Here is a 14812-nt window from a genome sequence, read left to right on the forward strand (position 1 = left end):
GTGTGAAGTTCACAACAAATCAGTGACTTCTAATGATTCTATCTGCAAAGACTGCAACAGTACACCCTGTGGAAGAACAGGGTATCACTAACAGCAACTTCCAGGTTTCCACATTTAACTACGTGGGTACCAGAAGTTTCTGTCATTTTCCGCAAATGATGGCAAGCGCTGATGATTTTGCCGTTAATTATACCTCAAATACTGGGCCATTATATCAAAGTATTCAGAGGGCTGTTCTTTGGAGTTTATTGTTAAGATCCCAGTTGGCGCTACTGCTGGACAAGCCAAATCCCAGGGTGGAACCCAGCTTTTATTTTTTCAGATATGTGGAGTGGCTACTGAACAGAGTCACAGGAGTCGGCTGATGAACTTTTAACAAAAGAATAAAACACTTATTAAAGTAGAAAGGATGAACTATATTACAATAGTCCTTTACGCACAACTATTCCTTCACAGATATATACAGATTTGTAAGGATAACACAAGTTACAAACGCTATCTTATATCAGGTTCACAGTAGGTACACAGTCCATGTAAACCAATAGGCGACCTGTGGTCAGGCACACCACACTCTGAAACCAAGTGACAGATGCCACCCCAAACAGATGCTATGGGTCTCCCCCCACCACCCCCTGGCGATGCTTGTCACACCATGAGCCAACCGGTCTCACTGAACTCCGTCGTTCACACGAAGGCTTCAATCTCTACTTTGAAAGAACTTGCTCTGGAACTTCTCCCAAGCAATGCTTTCTCTCAGACGCCTTCCACAAGCGTCCACCTCCAGGGTGCAAACTCTCCTTCCGATGTCCCTCTCCCCTGAATCTCCACCTGCATTCAAGCTTCCCTCCACACACACACACACACTGACTCAGCTGTGCCAACAGAACACCGCTGCCTCACATGCCCATAGTAAAATTACAGGCCTTCAGCTGTCTCTTTGGATCTTATGACTTCTCCCAAGCTGCTTCTGCTTTAAATCTGCAGCCCTGCAGCTCTTCTCTAAGCTTGAAGCCTTCCTCGCTGCTCCTTACTTTCACTTCCACAGAACAGGACCTTTTCCAGACCCCTGTTCTCCCTTTGACTGGAAGGTCTTCTTGGGACCTTTCCTTCCCGTCTCACTCCTTGGCCTTGGGACCTTTCGGTTCTTGAGGGAAATTTACTCTCTCTGCAGTTGCCCCTCCCAGTAGACTGCTGACAACTTGGTATCTCCCTTCAGATCCAGAACTCACTTGACATTCACTGTTACTTTAACTTTAGAGCAACTTATCTAAGATTTTTAGACTTATTTCACTCAGCAGCCTGTTAGTATGTCAGCCAGAGACAGACTTTAAACTGCTCCCTTCACCTTACAGCGTAATGACCTACTGAACTCAAAGTGCTTTCGGTTTCTCTACCTGTGTGTGGGGGGGGTAGGGCCGCCTCCTCTCTGGACTCCTGTTGCTAGGCAACAGCACAGTTTTTTTCTACTCTTGTTTGCTTTAATTCTCAAAAATCTCATTAGAAATGCAGGCATCTTTCAAAATGAAACAAAAACTCAACTTCTTTTCTTAACACACAAATACAGAAATACAAATCAAACTTCAGCATTAAAGCTAAAACTCAAGCTTAGAGATATACCTTATTCCTAATAGACCCAAATACACACACAACTTACTCTAACTCTCTCTATTTCCTAACGGTATAGGACAGCTTTTATCTGCCTCCGGTGCTGGAATCTCTTTGTTGAGTGTTGTTGGGTCTTGCAGTGCCCATTTGCATCTGATGCAAGGCCCAGTAACAGCTCAGCTGGTTGTCTAATATCACAGGCATGGATCGATGATAAATTCCAATCAAGTATGAGGGAGGGTGTCATGGCAAATCTAAGCCTCCTGTGGACAGTGCCCTTGCTGCAGTCGTTTCATTGAGAGAGCAGTTCTGCTACTGTTGACTTTATTCATCATCAGCCACAGAAAAATCCCCAGCAGTCACGCTCATTGCTGCCAAATTCTCTAAAGGGACCTAATTCAGGGGTTCAGACTCCGTGGTTTATGTACAAGGGGCCCAACTGATTTATGTGACCATTATAGGTGCCCAATAACCGGCCCAAGTCAATTCCAGGCTTCCTTGGGCAGCATGGGATATTGCCTGCAAAAATACTTGCACCCCACAACTGAATGGAACTGGTTCAAATTTCATGATAAGCCATCGTTTAGACGAGGCATTAAACTGAGGCCCCACCCTGCCTGTTTGGGTGGAAGCAAAAGATCCCATGGCGCTATGTCAAAGACCATGGGTGTCCTGGCCAATATTCATCCCTTAATCAACATCTCAAAAGAGGTCATCATCTGGTCGTCACCACACTGCTGCATGTGGGATGGGCGCAGATTGGCCGCTGTGTTGCTTTCATTACAACAGCGACTACACTTCAGAAGTACGTCATTGGCAGTAAAGCACTTTTCAGACGTCGCGTGGTCATGGAAACTGCTATAAAGTCAAGATTTTTTTGGTTTTCTTTTCAGGGAGCACTGCTCAACAGGTCCTAACAAAAATTAACGAACATCCTTATTTAAGCAACCCCGGTCACCCAGACACAGCCATCTTCCAAAGTTACTCACGTGCTGGGAACAAGGCTTGCCGCCTGGCGGGAAGGCTACCGGAAAATGCAGTCCTCTGTGAGGTGGAATCATTTTCTTCTTCTTTAAAATGGCGTTCAACCAATGGGCGGTGATGCATCGCTTTCCCTCCCTCAAGGCCTAGCAACAATAGAAGGACAACGTGAAACCTTTGCGGAAGGGGGTGCGATAGAAAATAATGCTTAGTTAAAAAAAAAAACAACAATCACATGGAACTATTTCCAATAGCAGTGTGGGGTTAGGAGACCATCATTTTTCCCCACACCTCACGTAGTCCTGTACAACAGGAACAAAAACAAATGAGCATTAAAATTCCGTGACTAGCAAGTTGTGCTTCAATTGAGCTTCTTAATGCTGCACTTAGATCTCAAATACGCACAGCTGGGCGCACGCAAGCTTTAGTTCCAATGTTCTGAGGAGGAAACTGATGAATCTCAGGCTGACTGCTTTGGCCAGGAACACAAGATAGGGCATCAGGAATTGTGTTAGAAGCAAAATGCTGCGGATGCTGGAAATCTGAAATAAAAACATAAAACGCTGGAAAAACTCAGCAGATCCGACAGCATCTGTGGAGGGGGAAACAGAGTTTTTCCAGCATTTTCTATTTTTATATCGGGAATTGTGTCCCAGCTTGCTATCTGCAAATATCTTTCATGCCAACGTCACATATTCCAAACACATCGCTGGTTACTTTTGGGTGAAGGGAACTGCAATCTCATAGAAAACTATTTTTGTTTTGAAGGGGCTGAACAGAGGCAAAGTAAACCATTGGCTAGAGAAATGTTATATTTAACATCCTGCAGCAAACAGCCTGTGCAATCCATCTGATGTCTATACATGGTTAACCGTATGCTCTACCCTCTTTCCAACCCCATTATAATTTTGCAGTTTATTCCTCTTCATTACTCAATTCAATTGGCCAAATTAAATTATATTTATGCACAAAATTCCCATATTTTGTCTGATGTTTCTCAATTATAATTATTTGGATATTTCAATTGTTTTAAGCAAAAAAGTTGAATCATTGGTAGTATTTTTTTATTGGTATTCTTTCATTTAACACTACTTTTTGAAAATGGAAAGTGCATTTTACACTATCATTTAAAGATGTTGAAAGGTACACATATTATTACTTTCTGAATGTGCAGAGAACATGAATGAGAGTTCAGGCACAAGCAACAGATTTGCCAAATTCCAGCATTTCACTTGCACTTCCCTCAACTTAGTCTATTGCATTCGTTGCTCCCAAAGCGGTCTCCTCGACATTGGAGAGACCAAATGCAGACTGGGTGACCGCTTTGCAGAACACCTCCGGTCTGTCCACAAGCATGACCCAGACCTCCCAGTCGCTTGCCATTTCAACACACCACCCTGCTCTCATGCCCACATGTCTGTCCTTGGCCTGCTTCAATGTTCCAGTGAAGCTCAACGCAAACTGGAGGAACAGCACCTCATCTTCCGACTAGGCACTTTACAGCCTTCCGGACTTAATATTGAGTTCAACAACTTCAGATCGTGAACTCTCTCCTCCATTCCCACCCCCTTTCCGATCCCCCCTTTTCCAATAATTTATACATTTTTTTTAATATGTATATTTTTCTTTTCCCACCTATTTCCATTATTTTAAAATGTATTTCCATCCATTGTTTTATCTCTACCTTTTAGCCTATTTCCATCCCTTCCCCCCACCCCACCCCCACTAGGGCTATCTGTCACTTGCTCGTCCTGCTTTCTACCCTTAATGTCATCATTAGCACATTCCTCAGCTAATATCACCACCGCCAACACCCCTTTGTCCTTTTGTCGATGACATCTTTGGCAATCTCTTCTTTGCCTCCACCTATCACTGGCCCTCTATCTAGCTCTACCTGTCCCACCCCCCTTCAACCAGCTTATATTTCACCTCATTTCTATATTTCTTAGTTCTGATGAAGAGTCATACGGACTCGAAACGTTAACTATATTCCTCTCCGCAGACGCTGTCAGGCCTACTCAGTTTTTCCAGTTATTTTTGTTTTTGTGCCAAATTCCAAGTCTTTTGCACAGGATAGAGCTAACTTTTTTTTATTCTTTCATGGGATGTGGGTGTTACAGGCAAGGTCAGCATTTGCTGCCCATTCCTAACTGCCCTTGAGCTGAGTGGCTTGCCACACCATTTCAGAGGACAGTTTGGAGTCAACCACATTGCTGTGGGTCTGGGGTCACATGTAGGCCAGACCAGGTAAGGGCAGATTTCCTCCCTTAAATGACATTAGTGAACCAGATGAGTTTTTACGACAAACAACAAGAGTTTCATGGTCACCATCACGGAGGTTAGCTTTTCAGATTAAGATTATTAATTGAATTTAAATTCCATCAGCTGCTGTGGTAGGATTGGAGCCCTTGTCTCCAGAATATTAGTCTGGGCCTCTGGGTTGCTAGTCCCGTGATATTACCACTACTCCACCGTTTCCCCCATCAAAAAAAAAACTCATCACATTTATCCAACCTCCCATTGGATATATAGGTTCATCTACGCAAGGCTGTGTGTTTCACCCTGCTAAGAAAATCGCGACAGCCTGAAGGACGAATGACCATGATCGTAGGAGGGGAAGACAGTGACAGCAGCAATCTGAAGACAGGGCTGTAATCGGAGATGCTGCGCTGAAAAGAATTAGGGGGAAAAAATCCTCCACAGCGCGGAGCCACTGGGATCAGCTGTTTCAAATTCTGAAGAGATGTCTTCTGTCATCAACATTCTGTTGTGATCAATTCCCTTAACAGCACAGGCCTAATGAATTGCAGTCAGCCATCAGATTTGTTCTTTTGTCAGATGCTTCCGTTCTACTACCGATTGTGACCCACCAGGGAGCAACCTGAAAAGGTTAATTATATCCCAAAAAGGTTACCCACGTCCCAAAGTAATGAGATCAGATACAGTACTGTTGATAATAAATGGCGCTGCCTGCAGCATTCATATTTACTATTATTGTGTTCCTTAAGTTAACATTCTCAGCATTTACATCTTCCTTCGTAAACTCGTACGACCTTACTATGTCACTGAATTTTACAGCAAAGGAACAGGCCATTTTGCATGGTCGATGCCTGCGTTTATGCTCCGTTAAGAGCCTCCTTCCACCTTACTTCATCTCACTCTATCAATGCATTTCCTATTCCTTTCTTCCTCATAGAACCATAGAACACTACAGCACAGAAAACAGGCCATTCGGCCCTTCTAGTCTGTGCCGAAATATTATTCCGCTAGTCCCATTGACCTGCACCTAGTCCATGACCCTCCAGACCTCTCCCATCCATGTATCTATCCAATTTATTCTTAAAACTTAAGAGTGAGCCCGCATTTACCATGTCAGATGGTAGCTCGTTCCACACACTCACCACTCTCTGAGTGAAGAAGTTCCCCCTAAACCTTTCCCCTTTCACCCTAAAGCCATGTCCTCTCATGTTTATTTCTCCTAATCTAAGTAGAAAGAGCCTTCTCGCATTTACTCTGTCTATACCCCTCACAATTTTGTAAACTTCTATCAAATCTTCCCTCATTCTTCTACGCTCCAAGGAATAAAGTCCCAACCTGTTTAATCTTTCCCTGTAACTCAACTCCTTAAGACCCGGCAACATCCTAGTAAAAATGTATTTATCTTAAACACATTTATACTATTCACCTCAACTACTTCGCGTGGTGGCTCCGAGTAAAGAAGTTCCTCCCAAATTCCTTGCTGGATTCATTAATTACTACCTTGATGTTTATGGTGCGTAGTTTTGTACTCCCACAAATAATGAAACCTCTTTCTACTGTATTAGAACCACAGAAAAGTTACAGCGTAGAAGTAGGCCATTCAGCCCATTGTGCCTGCGCTGATGACAAAAAGCTGGCCGCTCATTTTTCCCTTTTCTGGAGAAGAGCCTCAGAGCCTGTTGCTGAGAGCTGCAACCTCTCATTTGTGTCACTATCCTTGCAAATGATTTTAGTACTTGCTCCAAGTTTCTATGTCCTTCCAGTAATATGGAAACCAGAGCCCTGCAGATTACGCCAAGAGTGGTCCAGCCAAGGTTCCATTCAAGTTAAACTTCTGACAGCCAGTTGGAGACCAGAAGTCAGTTTTACTCAAGTTTTAGATTTATTTGCGAAGTGAAACTTCACAAATGTACAGCCACTAACTCTACAACCCAGCACCAGTGTCCTTAAGTGTCTCTTTAGTTTTAATTGCTTAAGGAATTATAACGAACAATTAATCAAAATGATCAGCCCCTTAAAAGAACGCTGTAATTAAAATAAAAATATTGATCAGAAGATCAGGAAGACTACCTCTGCTTTTCAGTAAATCTTTATATGTCTCAAGCAATTACCCAATGAGTGTCCCCCTAACTCACCCACCACTTGTATAGGCCTAATCTTAATGCATGCAACTAACAGATTCACTTTTTCCTTTCGAAATAGAACTTAATTATATTCACAAACAATTCTTCAAAACAAATTGAAAAGTTAAAAAAAATTTCCATATCCTCGATCATACAAGATTTCCCTCTTCTCAGACTCCCAATAACCTTTTGGTACAAGCATACTTGGTTTCGTTAAACAATCAAGATAATTGATGATTTAGATCCACCCATTTGATCTTGGAGATTTCCTTTTTTCTTAACATTTATTTCACGTTATCAAGTTTATTCTTAATTCTTTTTCTACTTATACTTTTTGTAGAGCGTACATTACCCCACAAGAAACAATTATCCGTGTAACATTGTGGGCCAAATTTCTCAATTCTCCCTCAAAATATTTGTCAAATAGAATCCCAAATCCACTGCTTCCTCAAGAGTCAGTGTTTCTGCAGATAAAACACTTCTAACAGTCCTATTTTATTTTCTTAGCTTCCAGGTTATAGGGCAACATTTCGCATTTTCACCCACCAAAAATACCATGAAACCAGCTACACTTGAATCAGGAAGATTGGCCCAAGAAGCATCACTAAAAATAACTAACTTAATTGTCTTCTGAGGTCGCTGAGGGATGGAAATATACGGATGCATTTCTCCACATTTAATTTTTAAAAAAATATTTTATTTGCCCTTGAAACATACACAACTTTAGGGTGCTTCAGCATAGCACTTAGTTCCAACACAACAAGACTATAAGATGTAGGAGAAGTAGGCCATTCGGCCCATCGAGTTTGCTCTGCCATTCAATGACATCATGGCTGATCTGATAGTCCTCAACTCCGCTTTTCTGCCTTTCCACCATAACCCTCGATTCCCTTATTGATTAAAAATCTGTCTATCGCAGCCTTGAATAAACTTAACGACCCAGCCTCTACTGCCCTCTGTGGTAAAGAATTCCACAGATTCCTCTACCCTCAGAAGAAATTCCTCAACTCTGTTTTAAATGGGCAACCCCTTACTCAGATTATGCCCTCTGGTCATAGATTCTCCCACAAGCGCAAACAACCTCTAAGCATAGACCCTGTCAAGTTCCCTTGGAATCTTATATGTTTCAATAAGGTCGCCTCTCATTCTTCTAAATTCCAATGAGTACAGGCCCAACCTACTCAACCTCTTCTCATGAGAAAATTCCTCCATACCCAGGATCAACCTAGTGAACCTTCTCTGGACTGCCTCCAATGCCGGTATATCTCTCCTTAGATAAGGGGACCAAAATTGTTCACAGTATTCTAGATGTGGTCTAACTAGTGCCTTGTATAGTTTTAGCAAGACTTCCCTATTTTTATACTCCATTTCCTTTGAAATAAAGGCCAACGTTCCATTTGCCTTCTCTATTACCTGCTGAACTTGTATGTTAGTTTTTTGGGATTCATGCACAAGGACCCCCAAATCCCTCTGTGCTGCAGCCTTCTTCAGCCTTTCTCCTTTAAATAGTATTCAGCTCCTCTATTCTTCCTGCCAAAGTACGTAACCTCACATTTTCCCACATTATATTCCATCTGCCAAGTTTTTGCCCACTTACTTAACCTGTCTGTATCCCTCTGTAGACTCCTTCTGACAACTTCAGCACTTGCTTTCCCACCTATTTTTGTGTCATCCACAAATTTTGCGATAGTACATTCACTTCCCTCATCTAAGTCATTAATATATATTGTAAATAATTGAGGCCCCAGCACTGATCCCTGTGGCACTCCACTAGTTACAGGATGCCATCCCAAAAATGCCTCCCTTAATCCCAACTCTGTCTTCTATTAGTTAGCCAATCCTCTATCCATGCTAATATACTACCCCCAACACCATGGGCTCTTATCTTATTCAGTAGCTTTGTGCGGTACGTTATTGAATGCCTTTTGGAAATCCAAATATATTACACCTACTGGTCCCGCTTTATCTATCCTGCTTGTTACCTCCTCAAAGAAATCCCCCCACCTTATCTAGTTTAAAACCCTCTCTGCAGCCCTAGTTACTCAGTTCGCCAGGACACTGGTCTCATCACGGTTCAAGTGAAGACTGTCCCACTGGAACAAGGGGAGGCGATGGTGTAGTGGTATTGTCACTGGACTAGTAATCCAGAGACCCAGGGTAATGCTCTGGGGACCAGGGTTTGAATCCCACCATGGCAGATGGTGGAATTTGAATTCAATAAAAATCTGGAATTAAAAGTCTAATGATGACCATGAAACCATTGTTGTAAAAACCCATCTGATTCACTATTATCCTTTAGTGCCCTCTGAAATGGCCCAGCAAGTTGTAACAAACCGCTACAAAGTCACAAAAAGGGATGAAACCGGACAGACCACTCAGCATCGACCTAGGCACCAAAAACGACAATGGCAATCTCAGCCCTGTCAACCCTGCAAAGTCCTCCTTAGTAACATCTGGGAGCTAGTGCCAAAATTGGGAGAGCTGACTCACAGATTGGTCAGACAACAGCCTGACATTGTCATCCTCACGCAATCATACCTTACAGATAATGTCCCAGACTCCATCATCACCATCCCTGGGTATTCCCTGTCCCACCGGCAGGACAGACCCAGCAGAGGTGTTGGCACAGTGGTATACAGTGGGAGGGGGTTGCCCTGGGAGTCCTCAACATCAACTCCGGTCCCCATGAAGTCTCATGGCATCAGCTCAAACATGGGCAAGGAAGCCTCCTGCTGATTACCAGGTACACCCCTCCATCAGCTGATGAAGCAGTGCTCTTCCATGTTGAACATCACTTGGAGGCAGCACTGAGGGTGGCAAGGGTGCAGAATGTACTCTTGGTGGGGAACTTCAATGTCCATCACCAAGAATGGCTCGGTAGCACCACTACTGACCGAGCTGGCCGAGTCCTAAATGACATAGCTGCTAGACTGGGTCTGCGGCAGGTGGTGACGGAACCAACAATAGGGAAAAACATACTTGACCTCATCCTCACCAACCTGCCAGCTGCAGATGCATCTGTCCATGACAGTATCGGTAGGAGTGACCACCGCATAGTCATTATGGAGACCAATTCCAGCCTTCTCATTGAGGGTACCCTCCATCGTGTTGTGTGGCACTACCACCTTGTTAAAAGGGATAAATTTCGAACAGATCTAGAAACTCAAGACTGGGCATCCATGAGGCACTGTGGGCCGTCAGTAGCAGCAGAACTGTACTCAAATACAATCTGTAATCTCATGGCCCGGCATATTCCCCACTATACCATTACCATCAAGCCAGAGGATCAACCCTGGTTCAATGAAGAGTGCAGGAGGGCATGCCAGGAGCAGCACCAGGCATACCTAAAAATGAGGTGTAAACCTGGTGAAGCTATAACACAGGACTACTTGCATGCCAAACAGCATAAGCAGCAAGTGACAGATAGAGCTAAGCGATCCCACAACCAACTGATCAGATCTAAGCTCTGCAGTCCTGTCACATCCAGTCGTGAATGGTGGTGGATAATTAAACAACTCACTGGAGGAGGAGGAGCCACAAACAACCCTATCCTCAATGATCGAGGAGCCCAGCATATCAGTGCAAAAGATAAGGCTGAAACATTTGCAACAATCTGCAGCCAGAAGTGTCGAGCGGATGATCCATCTCGGCCTCCTCCGGAGGTCCCCAGCATCACAGATGCCAGTCTTCAGCCAATTCGATTCACTCCATGTGATATCAAGAAACGGTTGAAGGCACTGGATACTGCAAAGCCAAGGGCCCTAACAATATTCCAGCAATGGTACTGAAGACTTGTGCTCCAGAACTTGCTGCGCCCCTAGCCAAGCTTTTCCAGTACAGCAGCAACACTGGCATCTACCCGGCTATGTGGAAAATTGCCCAGGTATGTCCTGTACACAGAAAGCAGGACAAATCCAACCCGGCCAATTACCGCCTCATCAATCTACTCTCCATCATCAATAAAGAAATTGAAGGGGATCATCAACAATGCTATCAAGTGGCACTTGCTTAGCAATAACCTGCTCACAGATGCCCAGTTTGGGTTCTGCCAGGGCCACTCATCTGCTGACTTTATTACAGCCTTGGTTCAAACATGGGCAAAAGAGCTCAACTTTGGAAATGAGGTGAGGTGAGTGACTGCCCTTGACATCAAGGCAGCATTTGACTGAGTGTGGCATCAAGGAGCCCAGGCAAAACTAGAGTCAATGGGAATCAGGGGGAAAAATCTCCGCTGGTTAGAGTCATACCTAGCACAAAGGAAGATGGTTGTGGTTGTTGGAGGTCAGTCATCTCAGCTCCAGGATATCACTGTAGGAGTTCCTCAGGGTAGTGTCCTCGGGCCAACCATCTTCAGCTGCTTCATCAATGACCCTCCTTCCATCATGAGGTCAGAAGTGGGGATGTTCACTGATGATTGCACAATGTTCAGCGCCATTCACGGCTCCTCAGATATTGAAGCAGTCCATGTCCAAATGCAGCAAGACCTGGACAATATCCAGGCTTGGGCTGACAAGTGGCAAGTAACATTCGCGCCACACAAGTGTCAGACAATGATCATCTCCAACAAGAGAGAATCCAGCCAATGCCCCTTGATGTTCAATGGCATTACCATCACTGAATCTCCCACTGTCAACATCCCAGGGGGGTCACCATTGACCTGAAACTGAACTGGGCTAGCCATATAAATACTGTGGCTACAAGAGCAGGTCAGAGGCTAGGAATCCTGCGACAAGTAACTCACCTCCTGACTCCCCAAAGCCTGTCCACCATCTACAAGGCACAAGTCAGGAGTGTGATGGAATACTCTCCACTTGCTTGGGTGAGTGCAGCTCCCACAATACTCAAGAAGCTTGACACCGTCCAGGGCAAAGCATCCTGCTTGATTGGCACCACACCCAGAAACAATCACTCCCTCCACCGCCAACGTACAGCAGCAGCAGTGTGTACCATCCACAAGATGCACTGCAAGAATTCACCAAGGCTCCTATGACAGCCCCTCCCAAACCCACGACCACTACCACCTAGAAGAACAAGAGCAGCAGATAGATGGGAACACCACCAGCTGGAGGCTCCCCTCCAAGTAACTCACCATCCTGAATTGGAAATATATCGCTGTTCCTTCACTGTCGCTGGGTCAAAATACTGGAACTCCCTTCCGAACAGCACTGTGGGTGTACCTACACCACATGGACTGCAGCAATTCAAGGCGACAGCTCACCACCACCTTCTCAAGGGCAACTCGTGATGGGAAATAAATGCTGGCACAGCCAGCGAAGCCCACGTCCCATAAATGAATTTAAAAAGACGCTCCCTTCTACCCCAGTACTGGTGCCAGTGCACCATGAACTGATGCCCATTCCTCCCACAGCAATCTCTGAGCCACGCATTTAACTCAGCTTTATTTACCCTATGCCAGTTTGCCCGTGGCTCAGGTAGTAATCCTGAGATTATTACCTTGGAGGTTTTGTTTTTTCATTTACCTCCTAACTGTTCAAATTCTTTCAGCAGAACCCCCTTTCTAGTCCTATCAATGTCGTTGGTACCAATATGGACCACGACAACTGAATCCCTCCCCTCCCACTCCAAGTTCCTCTCCAGCCCTGAGGAGCTGTCCTTAACCCTGGCACCCGGGCAGGCAACACAGCCTTCGGGATTCACGCTCACGGCTACAGAGAACAGTATCTATCCCCCTAATTATTCAGGCCTCCTACCACTACTATGCTCCCATTTCCTCCTCCCACTTGAATGCTCCTTATACCACGGTGCCGTAGTCAGTTTGCTCATCCTCTCTGCAGTCCCCGCTCTCATCCTCACAGCTTGCAAGAACCTTGTAACTGTTGGGACAGTTGCAGAGGGCGAGGTTCCTCGAATGCTACCCCCTGGATCCCCAAACTTGCTTCACCTGCAGTCACGCCATACTGTCCCTGATCACAGGCCAAATTTGAATTACCTAATCTGAGGGGTGTGGCCACCTCCTGGAGCCAAGTGTCCAGGTAACTTTCCCCCTCCCTGATGTGGCACAATGTTTGCAGCTTGGACTCCAGCTCCTTAACTCAGATCCTAATTTCCTTGAGCTGCAAACACTTGGTACAGATGTGTTTGCTCTGGATCACCTTGGTGTCCAGCAGCTCCCACATGCTGCAGCAGCAACACATCACCCGTCCTACCATCACTATCGTATTTTATTCAATTTACTAATTTATTACTCTAGTATCCCCACTCTTTACACTTTATAATTTTTTTTTATACACACCAGTATTGATCTTATACTTGACAAGCTATCTTTAAGAAAAAGATAAATAAAAGACTAGAGATCTAAACATAAACTAAAGGCCTTACTTTACTTTTAAGACTGGAAATACTCACCAATCCTACTCATCAATCAGCTTTTCTCCGTGCTCTTTTCCCTCTCGCGCTCTTTAATGGTCTCTCACTCTCTTCACTGTTAAAGGCCCCGCTCCCCTCTCTCACTGCCTGTAACTGACTACGCTCCTTCTCTCTCTAGCTGTAAATGGCCCTGCTGTTCCTCTCTCTCCTCTAGCTGTAAATGGCCCTGCTGTTCCTCTCTCTCCTCTAGCTGTAAATGGCCCTGCTGTTCCTCTCTCTTTCAGTGTAAATGACCACGCTGCTTCTCTCTCGCTGTAAATGACCACGCTGTTTCTCTCTTGCTCACTGTAATGGCCACTCTGCTTCTCTCTCTCTCTCACTATAAATGGCCCCACCGTTTTTCTCTCTCTCTCTCTCGCTGTAAATGACCACGCTGTTTCTCTCACACTCTATCGGGATCTGCTTCTTTACGGTTAATGCTTTAAGTTGACATACAGATGAACAGTTTATAGAGGAGGAAAAGGAGGGAAAATGGTCTGTGATCAGGTGAAGGATAGATGATTAAATGGTGATGCAAGCCAAAAGGGGTTGCAGATGAGAAGCCTGCTTTCAGCAAAATATCTCTCACCATAAATACCACCGATTTGAGGCACCATTCAGGCTATAAACACATTTGATTCGTTGCTATAGTTTTCCTTCTGCGTTGCTTGCTTTAGACAGTTTCAGAAACACTTCTCTGAATTTTTTCTCCCTGCAGAAACGTGCATTTTATGTTGTTTGATCTACACTCCCACCAATATCGGGCCAAAAGAGCTGAAAAGACTTTCAGGGTTACTTCTCCCGCTGTGGGAGAGCCCAATCTCACATCTTTAATCACCCAGCTGCTCTACAAACTTCAAGCAAATAGTGTTTAGCCCCATCTGCAAGGACCTTTTCCCTACAAATTCATCTATGCAACAATTTCAGAATAAACTACAAATTACTTGCAGATTTATTGTCTAGTAGCATTCTGACATTCCACGAGCCAAGTGTCATCCAGTAGTTAAGTTGCCCTTTGAATCTGAGGTTTCTTTATTTTGACCACAGTCATTGGTGACCAGCCAGCACCTGTGACCTGGCAGATTGTTTTCCCTAAAGGACATCAGTGAACCAGATAGGTTGTTGCAACAATCGATAATAGTTTTGTGGTTAACACTACTGAGAGTAGCTTCCAATTCCAGGTTTTATTAATTAAAATTAAATTCTACCAGCTATCATGGCAGGGTTTGAACCTGTCCCCGTCAGAGCACTAGCCAGTGACATTACCACTACAACATTGCCTCAATTTAGGGTGGAAAGCTAATAAAGCAGTATGTACCCTGGGGGAATGGAACCTGTACCCTGGGGGATTAAAAATAACAATGCTTTGAAAAAATGGCATCTTTTTTTCCCCAAAACTCAACCTGTCTTTGCATCTATGTAGTTTATTCATATCCCCCTCTCCTCTTAGAGATCCTGATCATTGTGTAAATTGTTTA

At 44.4% G+C, this 14812-nt stretch overlaps 1 protein-coding gene across 2 annotated transcripts in view; it reads right to left on the bottom strand.

The window, feature by feature from the left end:
• Positions 1–14812, bottom strand: part of paxip1 (PAX interacting (with transcription-activation domain) protein 1) — a 118308-nt gene that overhangs the window by 36440 nt on the left and 67056 nt on the right. For both annotated transcript variants that reach the window (XM_078537060.1, XM_078537057.1), the window contains exon 10: positions 2595–2732. In XM_078537060.1, the coding sequence (XP_078393186.1) occupies positions 2595–2732 (138 nt within the window). The remainder of the gene's footprint in view (positions 1–2594; positions 2733–14812) is intronic.

Source organism: Cetorhinus maximus, chromosome 3 (genome assembly GCF_964194155.1).
Source record: "Cetorhinus maximus chromosome 3, sCetMax3.hap1.1, whole genome shotgun sequence".
Taxonomy (NCBI): domain Eukaryota; kingdom Metazoa; phylum Chordata; class Chondrichthyes; order Lamniformes; family Cetorhinidae; genus Cetorhinus; species Cetorhinus maximus.